The 9,764-nt window shown below is 35.3% G+C and overlaps 1 protein-coding gene across 4 annotated transcripts in view; it reads right to left on the bottom strand.

Annotated features, from left to right (window-relative positions):
• Positions 1–9,764, bottom strand: part of myo6a (myosin VIa) — a 62,362-nt gene that overhangs the window by 1,564 nt on the left and 51,034 nt on the right. The window contains exons 24-33 of one of the 4 annotated variants that reach the window (XM_051875557.1): positions 9,654–9,744; positions 8,162–8,312; positions 7,827–8,035; positions 6,577–6,655; positions 5,189–5,349; positions 4,302–4,337; positions 3,997–4,035; positions 3,255–3,358; positions 2,798–2,929; positions 550–768 (exon numbers count right to left, since the gene is read on the bottom strand). In XM_051875557.1, coding sequence (XP_051731517.1) covers positions 550–768; positions 2,798–2,929; positions 3,255–3,358; positions 3,997–4,035; positions 4,302–4,337; positions 5,189–5,349; positions 6,577–6,655; positions 7,827–8,035; positions 8,162–8,312; positions 9,654–9,744 — 1,221 coding nt within the window. Of the gene's footprint in view, positions 1–549; positions 769–2,609; positions 2,690–2,797; positions 2,930–3,254; positions 3,359–3,996; positions 4,036–4,301; positions 4,338–5,188; positions 5,350–6,576; positions 6,656–7,826; positions 8,036–8,161; positions 8,313–9,653; positions 9,745–9,764 lie in introns of those variants that run through there. The other 3 variants (XM_051875561.1, XM_051875558.1, XM_051875559.1) reach the window with 3 other exon arrangements.

Here is a 9,764-nt window from a genome sequence, read left to right as displayed (position 1 = left end):
GCCGAAGCACAACCAAAACAATGTTCTTTCGCAAAAAGCATGTAGTTTTTTTTTAACTGCTAGAGGGCCAAAAGCTACATAGTGTACCTTTAATAAATTTTACCTACCAGTATTCACACACCTACAACTTAAAACTTAAAGCAAAGTATGAATGTAAAAAAAAAATAAAAAATAAAATAAAATATATAAAAAGTTATGATTCCTTATGAATACTGACTATGATTGTTTGGTACGTGCTGTTACCGATAGCAATGATTTTAGCCATTTTAGCCAAATAACTCGTTATTTCATTTTTAAGTCGATTTATGTCGAAATAACGACTTGTGTCGAAATAACGAGAAGTTCTTTTGTTTTTCCTCCCTACCATAAGTTTTCTTTTTTCCACCATGCGGTTCAGGGCTTCCGTAGCTCTGCACTGATACTCGTTATTTTACAATTTTGAAAAAATTGTCCGATACTGATAAGGAAACACAATACACTGACACCAACAGCTTTTCTTAGAAACAAATGTATTGCTGTGAAAAAAATGAGAGTGAAAGTGAACGGGACCTGCCACCAGCAGAATAGGGTGTTTATCCGGGTGCAGCTCCATCTGTCTGGCAATCCAAGGCCCATCAAAGTGAGCGTACCACCATCCTTTCTTCTTGTTCTGCGGGTCTTTGTATTGGTCCCCTGGTCGGATGAAGGGAATGCGAAAGAAGCGCTGCTGTCTGTTCATGACGATCTCTTGCTGCCGAGGCATTACAGGCACAACCGGGTTCTGCTGGGCTGGAGGATGATGGGACGACAACTCCATTATAGTGTTAGAAAAACACAATCTAATTCTCCTAACATTGTACACAGTGTAATATTATTGGTCCAAAAATCCCAATCCACATGGCTACATATAAAAGTATATAAATATGAAATTTTCTAAGGCTATGTTCACACTGTCAGTCCAAATCTGATTATTTGTGTATCCGATTGGAATCTGACCTAAATTATTGTCTGGTTTGTATGTCCCAGTGGGTTTTTAGTTTTCCAGAATATCTGCATTGGTTTCTGTAGCAATGCTGGTGTGTTGGTAGGCATACAACACCAACAACAACAAATGCAACATGGAGGGGTTTGCAATACAGATGTTGTCTTATTTACAACATGATAATGTGTAGCCGCCACGCTGGACTACTGCATCGTCTTCTGAGGCAGCGGCAGAAACACAGGAAGCTGGCATGTGTGGCTTTATTCCATGCTGTCGTCTCTGCCAGTTTCAAAACATGTCTCTGTGATAGTCATTTTCTGCTCGTCCGGCACTTTGCAACAACACAACCTTGTTTCTGTAGTGACTTTCATCATGTTTCCTATAAAAATGTCTGACATTTACATTACGTGGCGTGAGAAAGTTACATAAACCACACAAAATCCGATCAGAGAAGTCAGACTGAAACGGATTTCCAGAAGGGATTTCAAACTACATATGAATGTAGCTCAAAATGGATTTATAAAATTTCATGTGATTTTCTTCTGTTCACACTTGCTAAATCTGAATCTAAATCGAATAAGCACAAAAATCGGATTTGGACTGACAGTCTGAACGAGGCTTAATTGGCTGAGACGTGTCAACCCACAGAGTATTTCGCTAGTGAGGACAGAAAAATATAAAATTACTGCAAACAAAAAATAAATAAAAAAATATGATTGGTTAGAACCAAGGATACGGAATAATATGAGACAATACCAACAGAGCAAGTTGAACTGACTCACATTAACAGTAATGACAAACCACTTCTTGTGCTATTTTTTTATGCTGAGCTTCTACATGAAACTTGAAATTCATTTTATCGGCAGCAATTATATAGGCTATACTGATTGATAAAAGGTTTAAATGTTCTTCATCTGAAATTCTGGCTAATGCATATGTGCTCATTATGACCATTTGATATGGTATTACTGGATTGTGCATGTGTGGATCTGATTCAGAGAGCATTATGAAAGGTCAGCTAAAACAATATTGTAAAAGTACAATCAAAAGTTTGGGGTCAGATTTGTATTTATTTATTTAATACTTTTACTGAGCAAGGATGCATTAAACTGATCAAAAGTGAAAGACTATTCAATTCTTTTTGAACTTTCTATTTATTAAAATAATCCTGAAAAAAGTATCACAGTTTCCACAAAAATATGAAGCAGCACAACTGTTTTCAACATTGGTAATAAAAAATAATGTTTCTTGAACAGCACATCAGCATATTAGAATGATTTTTGAGGATCATGTGACACTGAAGACTGGAGTAATGATGCTGAAAATTCAGCTTTGATCGCAGGAATAAATTACATTTTAAAACATATTCATATGGAAAACAGCTATTTTAAATTGTAATAATTTTTCATAATATTACTGTTTTTTTTACTGTATTTTGATCAAATAAATGCAGCTTTGGTGAGCAGAAGAGACCTTTCCAAATTTTTGAACAGTAGTGTAAATACATATTACAAATAGTTAGGAAATCAGCAGGGAAAGCAGGATATTTTATTTATTGTAAATATTGTTTTCTCTTGACTTTGTTAAATTAGTGAGTTAGGCTCATTATTGTATTTCTTCTCTTTTAATTTTTTATTAGGTCTTTTAGTCATGTTTTGTGGAGTTAGACAGCTGATGATTTATTATTTTGTCCATACTTACCGATGAAGCCTTTGCTTCCAATGTCAACTATTCCCAAAAAAAAAAAAAAACACCACAAAAAATGATTTCTGCCTACAGAGTGTATTATGTGTTTCATCCTAACTCTGGTCAATGATCTCCAGTGGGATTTCTCACCATAGTCTGTGACGGCTTTCGGTGCCCTCTGCTCATCCTGAGCATTGCGTTTCTTGTTCTTTGACTTCCATGCGTGATACACCTTCAGTCTGCGGTGAAACTCCTCACGACACGCAGCTAACAATTCGATATCTACATGGATAGTGTGAAAAGAGAGTTGGAAACTGAAATAAAACAGACATCTGCATTTATCCACATTTGTACCCATCAACACAGAATTAGGTTCATTTTAAATAAGTTGAAATAATCTGAAAGCAATAAAGCACAGAAACTATTTTTCAGCAGATTATGTACTATGCAAGAAGAACCTTTTTGACCGATGCTGAAGCAATTTAATGTATGGTTTGGACTGTATACTGTCATAAACATTTTTCTACTGAAATGCAGAAACAAAAGAAACAAAACCAAACATATTCTATTCAGATCTACTGATGAAAACAAATAGAAGCTTTCCTACCACAGGATGTATTGATGGCATCCCGTAATTCAGCGTATTTCCACTTGCTGAGCTCATATTTCTTGACTTCAGGTTGAGCATTTGTGGCGGTCACTTGTGGAGCTCTGAATTCATGGAAACAACACAAACAAAACCAAATGAAGAAAAAAAATACTGATTCATTTTCCTACACTAGGCATTTGACTTGCCTTACTTTGAAACTAGAGCTACCTAAAGTACCGTGGAATTACAAGCTATCTGGTACAAAAATGAGAATCTCGACTTATCAATCAAAAAACAAAAAAAAATAAATAAATGTACACTACATACAATAAATAAAACTTACAGAACACCCTAATTTGTATTACTAAATCAAAAACATGGTAATAAGCAATATATTTATTTTGCTACAAAAATGTCTACATTTATTTAATTGTGAAAGTATCAAAGATTGGTTAAAGAAAAGAAGGGTTTAAATAACATCACAACACCAATAACAGGAAGATCAATTTTAGAAAAAGAAAACAAATCAGCATTAAACAAATTACAAGAAGGAAACACATTCATTCATGCACAGAAGTGATAAAACTAGACTCTGGATTTATTTGATTAACAAAATGAAATACTGTGATTGTACTAAAGATTATTAGAATGATTTAAATTGCATATAATTTAGGCTCTTTATCAAGTATTTTTTTTCAATGGATAAGGTTTAGATTTTTGGTTGTGTATATCCATAGCGATAACAAACCCTTCTACCCACCGAGCCAGAAGATCAGACATTTCCTTCGCCATTTCCTCCCTGAAGGACATGATTATTGGACCGTACATATGTTAGTATATGACGTCAGTATATGACCCGCTAAAAGAATATTCCCTCCATGTGTTTATTTTACCAACAAGATTCGCAGTTGGACCTAATTTAAGTTCATGTTGATAAATGTGAAAATACATGGTAGTTTCATGGAATGTTTACAAAACTACCAAAGAGCTGCTTTTAAACTAATCTAATAATTTGCAGTAAACAATCAAGATTTCAATAGGAGACATAGTGAAAATGTAACCTACATGGTCAAGCTCTTGAGCTTTTGTGGTGGTGCAACACTGTAAAAACAGACAGGAAGAGCATTAAATAGATTGACGGAGAGACTAATCAGTGTCCATCGGTAATTAAACAAGACTCAAAATCCCACCACCATCAATGCTTTAGAAGAATGTTCCAGGTTCAAGGCAAGGTAAAAGAGTCACACCATGAAGAAACAAATTTTGCTTGATCTTTTAATATATTCAAGTTTATTGTGTTATAAAAATATATTGTGCAAAAAAAATTTGAAAACAGGAAACCCTAATGACATTTTTTTTTTGATGAATAGAAAGTAAAAGAACAGCATTTTGTTTTTAAATAAAAATCTTCTGTAACATTATAAATGTCTTTATAGTAACTTCTGATGTAATTTAATGTGCGTTTGATGACTGAACGTACAGTAGTCTTAATGGATTGCTGTATTCTTTTTGCTAGTTGATTTGGAATCAGTTTCTGGCTCAGTTTCTAGTATCTATTACCTACATTAATTCTTCAGCAAACATTTTATTATTATTAGAGCTGAAGTTGTCTAAATTGTCATCTGGTTAATATCTGGTTCTGCCCTGCCCCACTGACTTCTATTGTAAGAGCATTACAGTAAATGAGATTTTTGTTTGTTTTTACTCACAGTTACCATGCATTGAACTACACAAGCATTGAACCTGGAACAATCCTTTAACTTGCAGCTGTATGATTGACTGTGTTTGCATGAAAAGAAACACTCTTAATATTTAAATGCATGTGTAAAGTACATGTATTGTAAGTAATTGTATAAGGGGCATTTTTAGCTGTAGGGGGTACTGGATAAAGGTTTTGAGATGGAATGCATTTTCTGGACAGTTGGAAGCGGCATTCAAAGGGATGCAAATACCTCCGTAATCCGGCTTCCACAGGTGTCTCCTCTGGAATGAGTTCAGCCTCGCTCTGAGCGATCCGAAGGGCCAGTTCTCTGTCCCGACGTTCTTGTTCCAGCACAGCCTGTCGGGCAGTCTCCTGCTCCCTCTCTGCCTCCAGTTGCAGCTCCATCTCCTCCTGAGGAACACGCCAACAGTGACACACGTCACAATCAGCTGCTTTGTCAAAGTCACTTTACTTCACCACACACCAACATAATATTCGGCACAAAAACTCTGTCTGGTTTTCACATACGATTTGTCAGTTCAGACCAATATGTAAAAAAAAAAAAAAAAATGACAGATGGGCTGAATGAAAATGCAAAATCCATCTTTGAAAGCAGATGTCACTTTTAGAAAAGCAGAAATACTTTGATAAATCCCCTGGTACACACAGCGTTGTGCAACCTTACAACCTTTCATGCAACCTTACCTGCTTGCCAATTTTACTGGTAGTCCACTGTATGAAGAATTTTTGGGTATAATATGTTTTTTAGTGTGTTTTTAGACTTCAAAATTCATAAGAGTTAGGTACCATTCATTTATGAAGATTATCATGATGAACAAAATGTGTAAAAATCAAACTTTTGTTGGGTCACAGATCTTATTTTCTGCAGTAATCCAAAAGCCAATAAAAAAATCCTATTGGGTTTTTGTTGAGGGTACCAAAGCGATGCGAACTTCCAGGTTGGCCTACAAAAATATGTCATCACTGCGGCACTCTATTCACTGTTGTGTAGCAAAATAGACTGAGTGCCACCAAGTGATAGTTTCATAGTCATAGTAACAGCAGCGGCTCTAGGCATGTGACAAAGCGTGAATCTTATTGGTTTACCAGTTTTCTTTGCAGTGTGATAAAAAAGAGATTAGAACCCCTATCCATAAAAAACAGCCTTTCATTCAAATTAAAATGTTTAGCACACCAAATACTCATCTTGGTGTGATCAGGCCTTGAGGGAACAGGGTCCGAAACAAACACGCGACAAGCACCAAACGCAAGGAAAAATGGCACTGGCGTGTAAATAAACTCACCAGTGACCAGTACATTTATTAGGAACTGTTATAAGGGCTGTGCGTGATCCAAATGCTCTCAGATATTTTTATGAGAGTTATGAAAGTGTGGCTATATGATGCTGGAAATTACATCATATAGAGTCATATACATTTGCTTTTTGCCACAAATATTCAAGGAAATAACAGCTAAATAATGTTATAGTCATAGGCTCAAACACATATTTTTTGATAACAGAAATATTCATGGCCAGGAAATTTTCACCTATTGGCAGGTGTGACCGAAGGTTAAGATTTAGACCCTGCTACATTAAGGAAAAAATGCAGGTTAAATAATGTATAACGCTGAGGTCACCTGCAGTTTTCTTTCCTCCTCCTCTCTTTTCTTACGCTCTTCCTCTTCCTGTCTTCTCTTCAACTCCATCTCTGCTTTCCTAAAACAGACACACAGAAGCTTCAGACAAGAATCTTTTTAAATGATGAAACAGAAGTACCAACAGATCCTTTCTTCCATACTGTGACGTACATCCAAGTAAAATTATAGGAAAAGAAAAAAGTGTCTATTTACACTAAGTGCAAATAGCGTCCCTTGTTGGCAAACACTATTTACACTAGCTCCGCCCACCAATGTTTGTTTGGGCCACTCAGTTTTTACAAAAGATGCAGAGTTCAACATCTTCAGTGGCGCAGAGGCTTGCAGACCTGACTTTTAACGAGATCGATGCGGGTTCAAATCCGGCTTTTTCCAAGCTCGCCTTTTATTTTCAATAAAAATTAAAATAAATGTTCTAAAAGTGGAAATAAACTGTGAACGAGTGTTTAATAATATTAAAAGTATTAGAGGAAGGTGTAGGGAGGGTTTTTATTCTCCTAATAAGGCAGCATCCATTTTAATAAATATAACAATTTACACTCTATGATATTATTGCATCCTGTTAATGTACAAAAATACTGAGGTGCAAATAGTATCTGCCAATATAAAGTATAGATAGCATGTAATTACTATTTACTCTTATTGCAAAGAACTGATACTTTTACATGGTGTAAATAGAATATATTGCTATTTTCACTTAGTGTAAATAGCATCTATCGCTAAGAAAATATGCTACTTTCACAGTGTAAATAGCATCTATTAGTATTTGCACTTAGTGCAAATAGCCGCTGCCAAAGAAAAATGCAGGGCAGGGACTTGATTCTATCCATCTTAGGGTTTAAGCGGACTAAATGATTGGAGAATTCCCGCATACGTAACTAAAAAGTAGTCGTTTCACTGGAAGATTGTGTTATGACATTTCAGATGAATTGCTAGCTATAAAATCTGAAAGATAAATTATAAGATAGGGTGAAATTTAATTTCATGCCAACTTCAATTAAAGTCGGATTGTTTTTTTTCACTGTGCATACACAAGGACAGTGACAATAGTAACTTCAATTTGGGTCTTTTCTTCAGCTATCAGGTGACTTTAGAACATAGCACAAGAGTCTTATGTACTTCTTTGATAGTTTTATGGTGTTTTATGGTCCTCATTCACTTTTATTATATAGAAAATACCAGCTAGTATTTGAAATGACGTCTGTGATTTGTTAATACTGATGTATACTCACAGGCGTCTATCCTCTTCCTCTTGTTTGCGCTTCTTTTCCTCTTCCTCACGTCTCTTCCTCTCTTTTTCCATTTCCTCTTGGATGCGTCTCAGGCGCTCCATCTCCTCCTCCTCCTGTTTCTTCTTCTGCATGGTGCTGAGCAGCTCCTGTGAGCGTTTGACCAGAGCCTGGTGCTCATGGTCGATGTCTATGCGGCTCATTACAGTGCTCTAGAGTGTGATAAGAGACACAGTACAGGATACAGTTCTTTATCTGCACTCCTTAGGTTAGATGAGGAATAAGGATTTCAGAGAATTTGAGCATGTTCAATATAGGTCCTTCTCCCTGACACACACCTTAATCTTGAGTATGTGGGCATTGATAGAGGAATCTAGTTCTTGCATGTGTTTGCTCATTTCCTGTTTTCCCTCCTTGAGTCCAGACACCACCTCGTTCAACTTCCCCATACTCTTCTTCAGGTTACGTGCCTTAACCAGCCCATCGATCCTAACAAACACATGCGCAATTACATCAGTAACAGCAAATTCTTAATGCTGCTGTGTGTAATTTCACTTCCAAAAGATTATTTCAACAGTTCTACAGTATGAAATGTCTGATATATATGGATGATTACCACAGAAAATCATTTTAAATAAACTACCGTTCAAAAGTTTGGGGTCCGTTAATTTGGCTACATTTATTTGATAAAAAAAAAAAAAAGGAATGTAAAATATTACAAGAGTATATAACTGTTTTCTATGTGAACATATTGTAAAATGTCATTTATTCCTGTGATCAAAGGTGAATTTTCAGCATCATTACTCCAGTCTTCAGTGTCACATGATCTTCAAAAATCATTCTAATATGCTGATGTGATGCTCAAGAAACATTTTTTTATCATCAATGTTGAAAACTGTTGTGCTGCTTGATATTTCTTTCAGGATTCTTTGATGAATAGAAAGAATGTTCAATCAAAAGAACAGCATTTATTTGAAATAAAAAACTTTTTCAACATTATTAATTCCTTTACTGTCACTTTTGATTAATTTAATGTATCCTTGATTATATATTTCTTTAAAATGAATCAATCAATCAATCAATCAATCGGACCCCAAACTTTTGAACAGTAGTGTATGAATTTCTGGTCATGCGTTAATGTAATAATGTGGGTGCAGTTTGCTTCATTTATTTCCAAACAAAATGTAATTATGTTTACTGATGACTTTTAACATGACATCATGAAATTATAAAATATATGAAAAGTATTGTATATCAACTTACATAGATAGGGTAAGTGATTCCATCACAGCAATCTATTGCCAACATTTCTTAGTCTTATAGTTATATGACAACAGTGTGATATTTGCATAGCAACACTTTACAATGTGTCATTTGTTAACATTAGTTAATGCATTAATTTACATGAACTAACTATAAGCAATGTAGCTTATAGCATTTATTAACCTTTGTTAATGTTAGTCAACAAAAATAAATGTGTTCATTGTTTGTTCATATTAGTTCACAGTGCATTAACTAAAGCTTAACATATTATCATACGGTATTATCATATCAGTAAATGTAGAAATGAACATTAACATGATTAATAAATGCTGTAGAAGTACTGGTTAATGTTAGTGCATGTTAACTAATGTTAACAAATGAAACTTTTACAGTAAAGTGTTCCCTAAATGTTTATTCACAAAGTTGCCTGCTAGACTTCTCTTGTAAACACATGTACCACGTGAGCTAAAATTATTTGCTGTAGTGACTGACAGCATGCCACTGTTCTAAGGAACAGTGAAGAGGAGGTTCTAAGAAACGGTGAAGAGGAAAGAAGGTGCCGCTCACCGTGGTTTGTGTTTCCTCCTGCACAGCCACATGCGAACGGTCTTCTGCATATGGATACACGCAGTGGCTCGGTACAGCATCTTATTTTTCACTGACAGAGCAAGAATAAAA

Source organism: Ctenopharyngodon idella, chromosome 20 (genome assembly GCF_019924925.1).
Source record: "Ctenopharyngodon idella isolate HZGC_01 chromosome 20, HZGC01, whole genome shotgun sequence".
NCBI lineage: Eukaryota > Metazoa > Chordata > Actinopteri > Cypriniformes > Xenocyprididae > Ctenopharyngodon > Ctenopharyngodon idella.
Note: the sequence above shows the minus strand (reverse complement) of the source record. Positions and strands in the feature narration are given on the sequence as shown.